The following is a 16,963-nucleotide window of genomic DNA, read 5'->3' as shown; positions in this document are numbered from 1 at the left end:
ATTATGGAGATTAATAATTAAAAAAGGAAGCAATGTTTCTGTTACTTAAATAATGTTGGTCAATTAATTAGTTTAATCCAATGAGATTATTAATTTCATTTAATATTAGAAATATATAAAACCAACCCACAACCATGTCAAAAGATCAACACCAGCCCCTCAGTTGGTACAAAGGAATTAAATTGTTCTACATTTCTGGCAATGATTAAGTATGTTTGTTTGGGAATAGGATCCTATGCTGGTCCTCTAGGGATCAGTACATCCTATCCGTTTATCAGTCATCCAGCGACCATAAGTCATTTTAAATTTCTTACAATTAAATACAAATAATATTTAACGAAAACTGACCGCATAATGTATGATAAATGGTTAAATGGATTGATCTTTAGGATCCTCACAAAGAAGATCTAGAAAAGATCCTCGTCCGTTTGTTTGTACATGGAATATACTAGAGATAGCAAAATGTGAGGCTATTATGCATAGATCCTTATCCGTTTGTTTGTACATGGAATATACTAGAGCTAGCAAAATGTGAGGCTATTATGCATAGATCCTTGTCCGTCCGTTTGTACTTGGAATATACTAGAGCTAGCCAAATGTGAGGCTATTATGCATAGCTTATAAAATGTGTGGCTATGATGCATAGCTTTATAAAATGTGGGCCTATTATGCATAGCTGATGTCGGTAGAGTGCATGATAACTATAGGTGTGTTGTTGTAAGTGAACCAACCAAGTGAGAAGTAGGCAAGCAACGAAGTGAGAAGGGAGAAGTGAGTAGCCTGGTGGTTTAGAGTTTGTTTCTGAAAAATGAGAAAGTATCATAACTTTTCGATTGTGTCTTCGAAAGTTGTTATGGTGTAATATTTTGTGTGCGTAATACAACCGTTAAGTGTTCATATAGTATTCTTTCTTCTTCCCACTTAAGCTCGAGAAAGTGCCAAAACAGTATACACACGAGTGAAATGCAGGAGCATAATAAGGTAGTGATCATCGTAGGGGCCGGTACTTCCGGCCTGGCCATGGCCGGATGTCTGAGCCGGCTCGCGATCCCATACATAATCCTAGAAAGGGAGGACTGTTTTGCCTCTCTATGGACGAAATACTCCTACGACCGTCTCCACCTCCACCTTCGAAAACAATTTTGTGAGCTTCCTCACATGTCTTTTCCAACCTCTTATCCCACTTACGTGCCCAAAAACCAGTTTATCCGGTACTTAGAGGACTATGTGTCGCACTTCAGTATTAGACCAATGTACAAGAGAAATGTGGAGTCTGCACAATATGATCAAGTCTCCAAGAAATGGATTGTGAAGGCAAAAAATGTTGGTGGTTCCGGCGAGATGGAGGAGTATTTTGGAGGGTTTTTGGTGCTGGCTACCGGGGAAACAACTGACCCGTATATTCCGGAGATTGAAGGTTTGAGTAGTTTTAATGGTGATGTTCTTCACTCAACAAAATATAAATCCGGGAAGGAGTTCGAAAATAAGAAGGTTTTGGTTGTTGGGGCTGGGAATTCTGGCATGGAGATTTCACTAGACTTGGCAAACCATGGTGCTAAAACTTCAATCATCGTTCGAAGTCCGGTAATATATCAACCACATCACCTAGCTTCTATTTTAATTTAATTTCTTTCATGTTTTCTGTCGAGCGGAGGCGATACTTTAAACTACTCTAATGTACGAGAATATGGCACATGCTGACTGCCTTGACTTAACCTAATGCACATCCGCTTAATTTGTCTAAATGCAGGTCCACTTTCTCTCAAGGGGGATGCTGTACTTCTTTGTTTTGTTGAAACTTTTTCCATCAAGCATGGTTGATTCTTTGCTGGTTCTGCTTAGCAAGCTGGTCTTCGGAAACCTAGCTAGCTATGGGATAGAGAGGCCACAAAAGGGTCCTATTTATATGAAGGCTAAGTACGGCAAGTATCCGATCATTGACGTTGGTACCTGTCGAAAGATCAAATCCGGCGAAATTCAAGTTTTGCCGGCCGAAATAGGCAGCATAAGAGGCGGTCAGGTGGAACTGAAAAATGGAAAGTCATACCAATTTGATGCAATCATTTTCTGTACTGGATTTAAGAGTTCAACTAATTTGTGGATTAAGGTAACTACTCAAACACCGCACGGTAACCATTTTGTTTTTAATTTTTAGTTTTTATTGCCTAAGGTGATTATAAAATTTGTTACGATTATTTCAGGGGGATGATTATCTTTTAAAAGACGATGGGATTCCAAAACCAAGTTCCCCTGATCTTTGGGAGTGGAAGGGAAAGAATGGATTATATTGTGTGGGACTATCGGGAAGAGGATTTAATGGATCGAAGATGGATGCTCAAAACATAGCCAACGATATCAAGTCATTTCTATAACGTCCTAAAAGAAAAAATCAAGGGCCAAATGCACGAGAAGTCACCTACACTTTTGGTACACCACCTTACATTTTGAGTCAATGAGGCATTGTCATGTTGGAAAGTGTTGTGTCGGTCTGAAAGAACAAGACTTGGCTGCTGAATTTTCAGCTGCCATTCCTGCTTACATCTCAGCTGCCATTCCTGCTTACATCTAATTCCGTGTGAACACGTATCTAAGTTTTGATTTCAGCAGTCAAGTTAATTCCGGTCTGAAATGAGACATTGGTGCAAGTTGGGTGTAGGTCTCCAAGTCCTACTTTTATATTTTTCCTCTTTGTTTTTAGTTGTGAGTTGTATTTAAAATATCTATATAAATATCAATATGTAAATTTATAGAAATATCAATGAAACTATAAAAATTTGCAATGACGTGAGTATATATAGGTTCAGTCGAAATTAGAGGGAAAAAAAAAGTTTAAAAAAAAAATTCGAAATTTCAAAATTTGCAATGGGTTTCAGCAAATTTTCTGTAATGAATCGGCAAAAATCATCAATATTTATTTCCCTATATATTGCCAATATAAGATGAAGTTTGCATTGCCATTTCATTATTTTTGTTACAGTAAATAATTCAATTACAACAATGATTTGCCATGCTAACTGAAGCATCTTATGGATACAAATTATCACACTAGCTAAGAAACTACAAAATCGAACACCTTGCCACGGCGGCGCTACGGCGGCAGGAGCCAATAGATAAATAACTGTTGGCCGGCGAATCACAACCATATCATCTTTCTAGTTTCTACTCATGGCTTGTGCTTCTCCATGATGTAAGGAATGCTAATTTATGCCCAAATAATTCCATCGAAGCCGATTTCCAAATTTGAAACCGGACTGTCACCGATATCCTGATCAACTGCTTGGTTGTCCCCAAGCGAATCCGCGTAGGGCTCCAACAGATCTGAAGATCTTTCGGATGGAATGCCGTAGTCTTTGAGAATGCAGGACGAAGCAGCAGCAGCTGCTTCCCTTTCCAACACGGTTATGTAGTTGTCTTCGAATTCAAAGACTAAGTACTTGTCCTTGCATGCTGGTTAATTAAGAGCACGGAATAACCATGAGCATCGGAGTGGGGCGATAGAGTGAAGAGTAAGTATTTAGAGGGACATTACGACTTACAGTCTACAAGGTAGGCTAAATGATGAATGTTCCGTATTTGGATTCCGTTTAACTTCAAAACCTGAGATCAATTTCTTCTGTTAGTGTGAGCATCGTTGGCGGAGAGATGTAAAAGTTGTTAGAAGTGCAAACAAGTAACTTGCCTGCTGATTGCTCATGTCTTCATACCCAATGTTTACTTCATTTGCTAAGACCTACCGACACGAAATACATGAGAACAGAAATTCCCATCAAACATAGAGAAATGACAACCTTTTAAACATTTTAAGCAACAAAGAGAGAGGAGATGACGATTATGAGGAGGGCATGAAAGAAGATAACAACAAATATTGACATAACCACAACACAATCTCAACATTTGCCGCACATTGATTAATGAAAATCGAGGCAGCTAACCTGTGATAGGATTACAATCTGTTCCCCTTTGAATCTAGCCAAAGAGTAGCGTGCCTTCGCCAAGAGTTTAAGCTGACCAGAAAAGAAACGAAAAACTAATCAATTTTCGAACCAAAAGCGTGCATTGTGGTCAGCAAAAGAAAAGGAAATAGCTAAACATGAATTTTGTGCTTAAGTGCGTGTCGCAACTTACCCCTATAGAGTCGTCACACTCCTCTCTGCAGAAGAACATAATCAATGGTTAGTCTGTAATTAGCACAAAAGATTTTTATTAGTAAAACAACGTATTCGACATGTTCCTGAGTGCCAGAGCAAGCACGACTTACTCTATCAGTGGTTCTGAGAGTGGGGTAAACACCAAACCAGCAATTATTAGGTAAGAAGGCTGACCTCCATCGATATGAAAGGGAACCTTATTGGAACACAAAGAGCTCAAAGTAATCAGAATCAAGATACTCAGATAAAATATGGGAATATAACTTTATGGCATTTCCAAAAGCACCAAATTTCTATTGACTTACCAAATGCACTCGTGGGTGCAAAACTGCTTTAACTTTCATGTACTCTCCAGCTCTAATAATTCCAATATCTGCAACGTCGCCTGCAAATCTGTACAGGACGATTGTTAACCCACATGTGAACAAATTAGAACATGTATTTAAGGGGTTTAAATGTGGAGTCAGCTTTAAGTAGTAACTTTCATGGAATCTTCATTTCTCCAAGAGTGCTTACACTTTTAAACTCTAGTCTATATAAATTTCATGGTCAGGTGCGCCTTTAGGCATTGTTAGTATAACCTTTCCACTTATCCACAAATACAAATAGAGCCTGACCCCAATAAAGGTATTAAAATGCAAAAGGATAATTGCAGGAGTTAACCAACAAATCAAGTATTATCACCGAAACAAATGGAAAGCGTAGAAGAACAAAATGCAGCCTTTCAACATAATTTCTTGTAATAGAACCAGGGCTTTACTTTTGACTAATGAGGTAGCGGAATGCGATGCGCTCATTTGATCGAAAGGGTACTGTTCCTTCACACCCTACATGAACATCATCAAAGCTTACAATGACGTCCCCCTGGAAAAGCACGGGAACCATCAAAGTTTGTAAAGGATTCAAAATTGTTCAATGTGCTTTGAATTCCAATAAATTTATAGTGAAACGACTGACACTAGTAACAAGTATGGCTACCTTAACTCTAAATGCCCATTCATCATTAGCTTTTGACTCTTCAAAACTAGCTTAAGAGTTAACAACCTTTCCCATTCAACACATGCTATTATTGTTACTTTATTTCTGGTTATAATAGTTTCTCACATCATATTTATGCTTCCATTACATCATATATCTTGAAGATATGTGAAAATATGATATTGATAACATAAGCTGATAGCTTGAGAAGCACCAAAAAGTTGCTTAACCATTCCATTGTTGACTGTATAATAAGTAGAGATACAAATAGCAGCAAACACTCAAGATTCAAATAGCCAGCATACCTCCTTTAATACATTATGTGCATCAGAAGTGGGTTCAACTCTTCGCACCAGTACACCCTGCACAAGCCAGATGTGATGAGACCCTAAGAAAAATTAACAGTTACTAAGCTATCGTTATAATAATGTATACACGTGGCCTGAAAATATATTCTAGTTTCTACACGAGTAAATTCCTGCATGCTTTACATAGTCCTTGTGTGCCTTTGAACGAAAGCCCTTCCCATTTCCTTGTTCACAAGATTGTTTGAAAACATTGTCACTGCACTCCATCTCTGCTTCTTATTGCAAGAAACAATTTTAGTTGATGAAGGCTTTGCAAAGATTGTAAAAGACAAAGAGACTTACCTCAATAGACTCTACTTTCAGGCATGCCTTTAATGCTGGATTCTCCAACTTTTGTAACAATACACCAAGGCAAGGGAAACCTGAAAGTCAAAGTGTGACAAAATATTGGGATAAGTCCGCATTAGTTGGCAGGGTCAAGCTTTAGGTTTGAATAATAATATGAACGTTCAGGTGCAATTAATTGAAAATATAGCAGTAATACTAATACGCCACCATAGAAAGCAGCAGGTATTAGACAGACAAGTTCAACAAGTGTTCAAAGCAATCGCTTTAGTTACGTAAAACTTGCCACCTAGTCCTAGTGCAAGAAAAATACACAACATATGAGTATAAGTTATAACATATATTCATATATGAATAGAGGCATGTGTGCACACATAAGTAGATAAGTTCACATTACATGAGACATTTGTGAGAAGACAGGAATAAAAAATGGAAGCACGACCTAATCCTTTGTAAAGAGCCCAATTAGAGAGTAGACATAACAAGTTACTAAAACCATGGTTCAAGGATGAAGGGACACTGTGAAAGTTGGGAAAGAGTTTCTGTTACAGATATACATGAGTCTAAATTTCCTATACACATTAGATGCACGAGCTATATACTTTCTTGATACTTTGAACGAGCATTGTGAGCAGTGTGTACTAAAATTCAACACAAGACAAAGTCCATATACCACATGCATCAACTGATTTCCCTTCACACAGATGAAAGCTGGTAAGACTTCCCTACCTGTGTATTTCCCATTCCTCTCATAGTCATCCAAAAAATGAGACACAACTGTAGTAGGAATGACATATCCAATATTCTCGGCCTCTTCAGATCTGTAGACCTAAAGGAAGTGTTTCTTAAAATCATAAAATAAAAGTTTATATGTCACAAGTATTGCCTATGCAGCTAAGAAATATAAGACCAAGCACGCAGGGATAAACAAACTTTGACAGCATGCCAACAAATTTACCTGAAATGCCACACCAATGCACTCCCCTTGATCATTGAATGCAGGGCCTCCACTATTACCTACAATCTAGCAAAGTATAAGCAATGGCTATGACAAAGATAGGAACAATGCCATATAAAGAAGGATGGTAAACTTGTGCCACCTAAATGACTTTCCGAAGAACAGACTGTTATAATTGTAAATTTAAGTTACAGACTGACCAGGGTTTATTGCTGCATCAATTTGAATGCCCAGCAAATCATATGACCCATGAGCATATGGTGTAACCTGAGGATATAATTATTAAATAGTAAGAACTCGAACTCGAGCCCGTATATTGTGTAACACAGCTTTTAGATAGGATGGAATATATATTTTTTAAGGACATCCTACAAGTAACAAATCATACAAGTACATGCAAGTAGGGAAAACCAAACCTCTATACGCGATACAACCCCCTTAGTTACTGAAATGGTATCTCCTCCAAGGGGATATCCTACAACAGTCACTGCTTCCTGTCCATTATAAAAGCACAGATAGAACATTTTAAAGGGATGAACCAAATTTAAGTTATAGCAGAACTGTAGAAAATTCCCAAATGTAGAAGGATAAACCTTCATATAACAACCTCCAACTTCTGTAGTTTCAGAAATAAAAAAGCTAAACATTATTTTGAAGGTGTACGATAAGGAGGGAATTCTGTTAGATACTGTAATACTGAAAAGTTAAATCTCAGATTTCGATCATGTGGGTGGTCAGTTTAACTCGTCATATTAATATTTTCAGTAAATAATTTGAACAGAGGAGATGACACGTGCCTTCTGAAATCCTGAAATTATGTGACAATTGAATTACTGTTCACACAATGTATGCACTTGCAGTCACACCCTCTATGCTCCATCATTAATATTCTAAATGAAACTATCTCAACTAACACATCTAAACTAACCCAAGTCTCAGAAAGGTTCTCTGTTCACGCTAGTTTCTAAACTAACCAGATATGATATCTTTGAAGATAATTTACCTTCAAGAAGATGCAACGGCTACAGCAAGTTATATAACCAAATTGTAGATAGCATTGAGTAATACAGAATAACACTATCACCAAGAGACAGGAGATAACCTGAAGATGTGGCAAGCTTCCCAATTGGAGTGGTTCTGCTCCTTTCCAGAATTCCTCACTTTCTACCGAAAGTAAAGCAATATCACAATCAACACCTCTGGACAAAACCTACAAATTAAGTCACTAATAGTAAAGCTAAATCATAATCCCCACTACCAACAAGCTGCAACATCATTCCTATGTCCAAGATGTTATTAATTTTCTTGAGGGTGAATACCTTAGCCACAAATTTGGTATCATCCCCTCTTCTCTTCACTTTGACCTGCATTTGTAACGAAAATAAAAACTTGATGATGGTGACAATAGCAATAATAAATCAGTTGGCATCTTTCCCAAAACATCTTTGCTATGACTGGGCCAATTACACACTAAACCTTAATGAAAACACATAAAATGCAACAAGGTTAAATTACACACTAAACCTTAATGAAAACACATAAAATGCAACAAGGTTAACATAACTGACGAGATAAATTTTTAAACATTTTGCATCTTTATGTGCCAAGTAAATGACACTTATGTACCCTTTTTTCACTAACTTTTCACTATTAAGGACGAAAAAGTACCTGAGTATAATGCTCAACACAGTGGGCATTTGTCAAGAGTTTCCCGTCACCAATCATAAAAGCACTGCATAGAAAGGTTCAGATTATAAGTTCTTTAGAACACACAGGCTAGTGAAAAGGGTGATAGGATAAAAGTTCAAAACTTGCCTGCCTGTACTTGTATATTGTCTTTGTTTTTGCCATGGAAGGGAGTAGTCAGGCGCGGTATGGGTGCAGTAAACCTAAATAAATAATTGTTAGCGACCAACCAAATCTGCAGATTTTGATATTAAAAGTGATAAAATAGATGAACACCAAACTCCCATGGAACAACACTATAACAATGGAGAGCAAATGGTTTGTTTGACAAAAACAAGTACAATTCATTCCGGAGCTTCTATTAGAACCGACATCCCAAACAAACGCAAAGTGGTAGAATAGCTCAATAACACTGAAGAGAGGATAGTAACAATACTTGGAAAAGCTCAGCACCTAAGTGACATAACATGCACCACGAAGCTCGTACACGGATATAAACTACTCCAAATATAAACTTATGAAGAAACTAGAACTTTCTCAAAGACACAATGCATTACAAATTCAATAACCAAATCTGGAAGAAGGGTAAACAACATTCACCTTGACAACGGCATTGAGAAAATCAGCATCCTGGAGACTTTTCGGTTCAACCTGAAACGAAAATCAACACAATTTTCAAATCCAATCAGTGAGCATTTTTCCAAACCCGAAACTGAATCATCACGAAACGAATTCAGTGCAACAATTATCAAACCTGCTGCTCTTTCTGATCAACTACGGACTCCTTCCTCTCTTTTCGTTGCGTTCCGAACGCTCTGTACGCCACCGATTGGGACTTCCCCTTCTTCCCTCTCTCATTTCCGCTAAACTTACTGGGAACGCCTTCTCTCTGCATTTCCCAAACCAAACACAATCACAAACTACTTAATTACAAATACAAAAACGCACAAACGACGCCGTATAGCGGTTAGGATTTTACCTCCGGTTGGTATTTATCAGCGGACGGCGGCGACGACGACTGCGAGCCTTTTCTCGAACTGGAAGCTCTTTCTCTGTTGCTTTGGCCGACGGGCTTAAGAGCGTGGTACTGGTAGCTGCCGGAACAGAGCCACGTGGCGAAGAAAGGTTGGACGGAGACGGAGGAGCGGAGTTTAACGGTGGAGGTGACCGCAGAGAAGCAGCAGTTGCCGACCGCAACGGCCATTTGAAAAATGGAAGCTCGGAGCTCGCTGCTGAAAGAAGGAGGTTTTTGGAAGACGAAGTTACTGTTTTGTAGGACCACGTTTCATTTCCTTATCCGTAAATAGTTCGACTTTTTTTCGGGCGTGGATAATTTTGTCAGGAAAATGACAATAACTTGAAAACTTTGCGTTTTAGCGAAAATAATAAAAAAAATGTTGTAAGCGAATAATACTAAAAGTGACTTATTGAAATAAAAATATTTTTAACGTTAAAAATAAAAATTACTATAAGTGTTTGATTAAGACTCTCAATTTTGACGCTGTGGGTACGGAGAATTCCGGCCTGTTTATCTTTGGGTTGGTTTAGATACAAATGGGCTTTGAGCTTGTGGTTATTTGTGTTTTCGAATTGGGTCTAAAAATATTATGTCGTAACAACACTCTCTCTTGGGGTTGGCATAATTCGGTTTAGATTAGTTGCAGACACAAATTGTGGTCATATTATGCCATATACGAATTTGATCGGGTTTTAACTCGCACTATGAGTAAACACCGAGCCAAATTGAACTATTGTTATGCAGTTCGATTCCCCCAGCTTTATGGTGTTCGATGCACAAGACTTGGCATTAGGCTTGGCATTTTGGACCCAACCCGTTAACCCGACCGGACCCAACCCGTTAATATTTATATTTGGATGGATGCTTAACGGGTCGGGTCGCTAACGGGTGAACCCGTTAACAACCCGTTAAATAACGGGTCACTTTGGGTCAACCCGTTAGGACCCGTTAACACCCGTTAGCACCCGTTAGTTAAGGATATTTTAGTAATTTTAGTAAAGTCTTAATAACAAAAAATAAACTTTATGCAAAAAAATAATAATAATAATTGTTCACGGGTGTTAACCGGTGAAATAGGTCGGGTTCGGGTGACCCGTTAGCTTAACGGGTTGGGTTTGGATGACCCGTTAACTTAACGAGTCGGGTTGAACCCGACCCGTTTACAGGTCTACTTGGCATCTATGCCATCCGCGATGCAAAGCGCGCATAAGGTTATCATTTTCCCTCTATATTCCCAAAGGAGTTAGGGAGGGGAAGTGTAAGGATGTGCGACGCCCAGGCAAACGTGCCCTCAACCTAATAGCTTCGAGCAAACTTGCATTCATATAATCGATCTAGAGCTGGTAAATGGATCGTGTTTTTATCGTTTTTGTGTCATTCTCATTATTTTTATGGATCGTGTCGTGTCAAACTCATTATCTTAATGGATTTTTAATAGGTGAACTAATTGCGACTCGATTCATTATGAGTTGTGTCGTTTCATATTAAGTTAACCAGTCATACAAGAAATTGAAATGCCAAATGTCTAGACCTGACAAATAAGTCATACTTGTGTCATTCTCATGTTATATCCACTATTTTATGATAGGGGCGAAGCCATATGGGTTCCAGATGAGGCCTAGGCCTATCCTAAAATTTTACTAATATATATTTATTGTCTGCTAAGTTTGACAATAAAGAGCTTGTGGTGCATTGGTTACTAAGATATATTTATTGGGTGCACAAGATTTGGCTTCTTCCACCATCTCATGGGTTTGAAAGTTGTTGTCAATAGCTTTTTGTTTCACCGTATAAAAGCTAATTCCTTTTTCCGTCTCTTCGTATAAGACAGTTCTATACAAGTTAAAGTAAAGTTCAATTAATTATGTTGAAATTAATATCTCATGGTAGTAGTTTTAAGTTATGATCTTATATTTTTGTTCGAATCTTGGTTTTTTATTAAAGCTCGTAAAAAGTTTTATCCTTATGATATAATTATCAATATTTTTTGTTAAAATTTTGAAGCCTCGTCACTCTTGTTTCATAAATTTTCCATGCAATAAAAAAAAAAACCTTAAAATTTCTCCAATTAATTATTTGCTATATTTGATGTAAATTCTTTTATATATCTTAAAGACTCATTCTGAGACGAATTTCTAGCTCTGCCACTAATTTTATCGGATTTTCAACAGATGACCCAATAATGATTCGACTCGTCAAACGATTATTACTGAGTAACTCAACAATGACTTGAATCGTTAATAAATTAGCTCAAAACTTATTATTTTTATATCGTTTTATATCAAATTAACGAGACATGGACTAACTTTCAAGCGTATTAACATAGTAATGGTTATTTTTAGGGTTGCGTCTCGCATAGCCCAACCGATACGTATATGGACATTACACACGTGTCTACTACTGAACTGCCTAGTGTTGTCGTGGGGTTTGGTTCATCTGCAGGTGGTCGGTGGGGTGTGGGGCCACTGGCTGGTAATTTCAAATACGACACGATACAGACGTTGACGATTAACGGAGTAATGGAGCCGACATTTCCATTAATGCCCCGCATGCTTAGAGGACATGTTCTTATGAGTTATGACCGATTCATCGTGTTAATTTCTCCTGTCTCTTCCCGTCATTTTACACGGCCTCAAATATTTCTCATCTGCTCCGTTAACCTCCCTTTGCTCTGATTAGTAAGTTACTTCGGCCATCTCCAATCGATGGTTAGTCTTCTGGTTCTTCAAGATTCTTCAAAATATTAATATTTTAGTAAATAGTATAGGGTCATATTTGCCTTCGTCTTCAACTGAGGGTCAGAGGGTCAAATGGCTCGTTTTAGCCATTTCACAAAAAAACCGTCTTCAAGCCAAAGGACAAATAGTTCAAGAAATTTTTAAGAGAGTTCTATTAACATTTCTAAAAAATACAATAAAAAGGAAACATACGACACGTTGAAACCAAGCAGCCGGTCTAATTACTGACGCTTAATCTTCATGCAAAAGAAACACACTATTTAATTGATTAAATAGTGTACGAAAATCTGTAACCTCCGCGACGGCCAGGATTGCGACACGCAAGCGAGTAAAAGGCGACGGGGAGGGAGCATGCAAAAAGAAGCGCATCGGACTCATCGGCGCAGATTAGCAAACATCGCCAGCCAGCACAGCACCGACAGGAACGATTCGTGGCTAATACGAGTGTAGAACTGTGAGAGAGAGAGAGAGCGAGTATAGAGAGAGGGTGAGTGAGGAGAGAAGGAGAGAGAAGCGGCGTGAAACGACTGGGTTGTGTGGTGCTGTGAAGTGTGATATAGCAGTGGAGGAAGAGAGAGTGTGATCAGAGAGGGAGGCGGTTAAAGGAAGCAGGACACATTTCGGTGGACGCGATCCTTTTACTAATTTCTCACCATCTTTCCAACTATCTGCAACTTTTAGTTTTTTTTAGACGGCTGGAGAGAAATATTTTATAAATAGATATGGCGCTGAGGACTGCTGGAGTGGAAGGGTTGCCGTACACCACCTCCGTGAATGCTAGAGAAAGCAGCGGGTGTACGGACGCCGCCGCGGCGCCGGCAGCTAACAACAACCAAGGTGTGAGAGTTTTAACGATTAAATGTGATGCACGTTGACCATGATTAAATTTTAGGGAAGTTTAACGAAAAGCACCTGGTACTGTTCACTTTAATGAAAAACCACATGTTTACACTAAAAAGTTAATCCTGGTACTATTCACTTTACCCTTTATTTTGTCCTTATCATTAAAACTCAAAGTTTTCAAGCCTTTTTCATTAGTTTTCCTTAAATTTTAATGATTGGTTTTAGTTTTCAGCATGAATGTGTGTGTGTGTGTTTTTTTTTTATTGAACAAAAATATGTTTGTTGTTATGATTCTAATTTTTAATTATTGAAATTTGAATCAAAAGCGCAAAACTTCAATAGGGTTCTCATGGTTTGAGAGTTTTGGCCTAATTAGATTATTAGTCTTTGGTGACAGGGTAGTCGAAAGATAGTTTTGTGGTAAAAAACTTAATATTTAAAACTATGTAGTGAAGTTCGTTAGGATTTAAGTCCAAAATTAAAAGTTCATCAACTCTTCACTAATTTTTATCATGTGAGCCTTACATGTGTGATGCTAAAACGGAACTCTCCGCTAATTGTTAGCGTGTGTGGCTTCATAAGGGGTTTAAATCCTAACTTTTTACCACAACACTATCTTCCGACTACCCCATCACCACGAGACTATTAATCCAATTAAGCAATTTTCATTTTATTATAAATATTAACTTTTTTGTATTTGTTGTTGTGATTTTTCTGTTGAAGCAGAATGTGATTTGAATTTTTATGTTAGGTGAGAAAGATGATTTATACCATCAGCTATGGCTTTCATGTGCCGGGGCGAATGTTTACATTTCCCGCCCCGGCGAGAAGGTTTTCTACTTTCTTCAAGGTCACATGGAACAGGTTCTTTTCATCTCTCCGTGACCCTTGATACCTTCTTTTGTGGCGGTTCCACTGTCCCTTAAGGCCATCTCTAACCGAAGGGTCCAGAGGGCCAGAAGGCCGAAAATAACCCTAAAACCGTCTCCAACTGAGGGCTAGGCCAGAGGGCTCTGGAATCTGGGAGGGCCCCACAGGATCGGAGCGGGCTGGAGGGCTGGCTGGCTAGCTATTTTTTTTTTTTAATGTTTTCCTATTGCTGTCGGTTATAACCGACAACATTAAAGAAAGAATTTTTAATACTGTCGGTTATAACCGACAGTAATAGTTATTCAAAGGCAAATTTTTTTTTTAATTACTATTAGTGTCGGTTATAACCAACACTAATAGTTTGAATTTTTTTTAATATAACGGCTAGTAGCCGTTGTATTAACTTTTTTTTTATATATATATATGAATTTAAACTTCTTTTTTTCCCTTTTTTTTCCTTTTCATATGAATCAAATTTTGTTTCATATTTTTTTTCAATTCTATTTTACAAAATTTGTTTCATATTTTTTTTAAATTCCATTTTTTTCCTATAACTTCTATTTCACAAAATTTGTTTCAATTTTTTTTAAATTCCATTTTTTTCCTATAACTTCTATTTCACAAAATTTGTTTCAATTTTTTTTAAATTCTATTTTTTTCCTATAACTTCTATTTTACAAAATTTGATTCATATATTTTTTTGATATAACTTCTATTTTACAAAATTTGTTTCATATTTTTTTAAATTTCATTTTTTTTCCTATAACTTCTATTTCACAAAATTTGTTTCATATTTTTTTTCAATTATATTTTTTTCCTATAACTTCCTAGGCCATTTATACAACATTAAATTAAATTAAGTAACATGAAACAACATTAAACAATATGAAACAACATTAAATAACATTAACCAACATATAAATTATACAACATAAAAAAACATTTAGCCGTTAGATTTGAATTTAAATTGTAGTTTTTAAATAAGAAATTATGTTTGGCCCTATGGCCCTTTGGCCCTCGGTTGGAGATGGTTTTTTGTGACAGGGCTAAAACGAGCCCTCTGGCTCTTTGGCCCTCGGTTGGAGACGGAGGCCAATATGGCCCTGTACTGTTCATTTAAATATTAATATCTTGGGGAATCTTGGAGGGCCAGAGGGCTAAAACGAGCCCTCTAGCCAGCCTTCGGTTAGAGATGGCCTAACCAGTTTTTACCTAGCCAATGGTGAAAACTTTCAGTTATAGTGTTATCTTTAATGTACATAAGCTTCTTTGGCATCGTTATAGTTTCGTTACGAATTATAAATTTCAATCAATCCTTTCGATTTTTTGAATGAGGAGGTCCAAAGAGATGACATGTTTGCTTGTTGATCTGGAATAGGTCGAGGCATATGCAAACCAAGACGGTAAATTGGAAATGCCAAGATACAATTTGCCTTCCAAGATCCTCTGCAATGTTGTTAGTGTACAGCTAAAGGTAAATCATTTCTCTCTTCATGTGTTCAACAAAATGCGCAATTGAAAATCCTAAGGCTCGCGATTGATCTGAATTTGGTTGTTGTTGTACGATAACACGACTCATTTGCAGGCTGAAGCTCACACAGACGAAGTGTATGCTCGAATTACCTTGCTTCCTGTGATTGAGGTTAGCTAATGAGTGCTCCGATGACTTTATTTAGGACCTCGTAGGAGATTTACATTATTTATCCGCTTTGGAACTTCTTCCTCTGACGTTTTGAATGTATAACATATGTGTACTGTTCTGGCACCTTGCAGGAAGACCAGCTAAGTGTAGAGGAAGAAAATACTCCAACCTTGCCTCGGCGAACCAGTACACGCTCCTTTAGCAAGACACTCACCCCGTCAGACACAAGCACCCATGGTGGATTCTCTGTTCCAAAACGAATAGCTGATGAGTGCTTTCCACCTCTGGTCGGTATCCTTGTCTTTCCATCTAAGTAATACCCATTTGAAATGATATGATACACATCTGATAAGAAATAAAGTCACCAATTAAACCTTTGCTACCAGTTCATCCACATGTTACAAATGTTTTTGCAGGACATGTCTCAGCAACCACCGGTACAAGATCTGGTAGCAAAGGACTTGCAGGGATATGAATGGCACTTTCGCCATGTATATCGAGGTATCTTTACTACTCATGCATGGTTTTCGCTTAACCTTCTCAACTGGATTCATCATATAAGACTAATCTTAAACTTACAATGCATGCCCCATAATGTAGGTCAGCCAAAGAGGCACCTGCTTACTAATGATTGGAGTACGTTTGTGGCTGCAAAAAGACTTGTCGCTGGGGATGCATGTATCTTTGCGAGGTATGCTCTCTCTCTCTCCCTCAGTTAAAAGGTTAATTGGTCATCAGTTCCAGTTACGTAATGAATGGATTCTTGCTTCACAGATGAGAAAATGGAGAACTGCGTGTTGGCATACGCCGTGCAACCATAACACAACACACTGCGTCAACTTCTCTTATTTCTGGCCGTGCAACCATACTTGCCGACGCTTTCCATGCAGTTTCTACCGGCACCGTGTTTACTGTGTACTACCGCCCATGGTAAGCTGTTTGATCCTATGAGCTAATAATTTTTAGCTTGAATGCGTACAAGTATCATTTGGTATATACTAGTATACACATTTTCTTGGGTTTTAAGCATGAATCTTTTTATGTATCTGCAGGACGAGTCCTGCTGCATTCATACTTCCTTTTGATCAATACATGGAATCAGCCGAAATTGACAATTCCATTGGAATGAGATTCAAAATGCTTAATTTGTTGTAGAATATTTAATTTGTTGGGACACATGTTTAAGTACAAATGTGATATGAATATTTATGTGCTAGAGATCATGTAATAATGAATGTTCTAATGATTTTGGATTTGTCTAAATTTTTTGCAAGAGATGATCTATGAATGATGTTCTAAAAGATACATGAATCGAATTAAAATACATTACAAAGTAAACCCTATAAAAACATGTTTATAGTTGTGTAAAAAAAATAATATCACTGATCCGCCTTGTAGGCCATCTCCAGTGAGAGAGCTAAATGTCTAA

At 37.7% G+C, this 16,963-nt stretch overlaps 3 protein-coding genes across 3 annotated transcripts; 2 read left to right on the top strand and 1 right to left on the bottom strand.

Annotated features, from left to right (window-relative positions):
- Positions 1-662: 662 nt before the first annotated feature.
- Positions 663-2,780, top strand: LOC139194581 (probable indole-3-pyruvate monooxygenase YUCCA10). The gene is made up of 3 exons (XM_070819440.1): positions 663-1,584; positions 1,751-2,107; positions 2,202-2,780. Exons 1-3 carry the CDS (start codon positions 964-966, stop codon positions 2,370-2,372), a joined length of 1,149 nt encoding a protein of 382 aa, XP_070675541.1. The 5' UTR covers positions 663-963; the 3' UTR covers positions 2,373-2,780.
- A 120-nt stretch (positions 2,781-2,900) lies between these two features.
- On the bottom strand, positions 2,901-9,719 carry LOC103432491 (protease Do-like 2, chloroplastic). Its single transcript, XM_008370694.4, has 21 exons — positions 9,403-9,719; positions 9,178-9,312; positions 9,024-9,074; positions 8,553-8,626; positions 8,406-8,469; positions 8,057-8,101; positions 7,840-7,947; positions 7,154-7,231; positions 6,938-7,004; positions 6,738-6,796; positions 6,509-6,608; positions 5,777-5,856; positions 5,432-5,488; positions 4,909-5,012; positions 4,454-4,541; positions 4,259-4,344; positions 4,126-4,150; positions 3,933-4,004; positions 3,680-3,730; positions 3,537-3,597; positions 2,901-3,447 (listed from the first exon to the last, which is right to left on the bottom strand). Exons 1-21 carry the CDS (start codon positions 9,625-9,627, stop codon positions 3,203-3,205), a joined length of 1,875 nt encoding a protein of 624 aa, XP_008368916.3. The 5' UTR covers positions 9,628-9,719; the 3' UTR covers positions 2,901-3,202.
- A 3,182-nt stretch (positions 9,720-12,901) lies between these two features.
- LOC108172640 (auxin response factor 2) lies at positions 12,902-16,689 on the top strand. Its single transcript, XM_070819786.1, has 8 exons — positions 12,902-13,016; positions 13,774-13,886; positions 15,271-15,366; positions 15,478-15,534; positions 15,666-15,821; positions 15,951-16,035; positions 16,135-16,225; positions 16,587-16,689. Exons 1-8 carry the CDS (start codon positions 12,902-12,904, stop codon positions 16,687-16,689), a joined length of 816 nt encoding a protein of 271 aa, XP_070675887.1.
- The last annotated feature ends 274 nt before the right edge of the window (positions 16,690-16,963 follow it).

Source organism: Malus domestica, chromosome 03, assembly GCF_042453785.1.
Source record: "Malus domestica chromosome 03, GDT2T_hap1".
Classification (NCBI taxonomy): Eukaryota; Viridiplantae; Streptophyta; class Magnoliopsida; order Rosales; family Rosaceae; genus Malus; species Malus domestica.
Note: the sequence above shows the minus strand (reverse complement) of the source record. Positions and strands in the feature narration are given on the sequence as shown.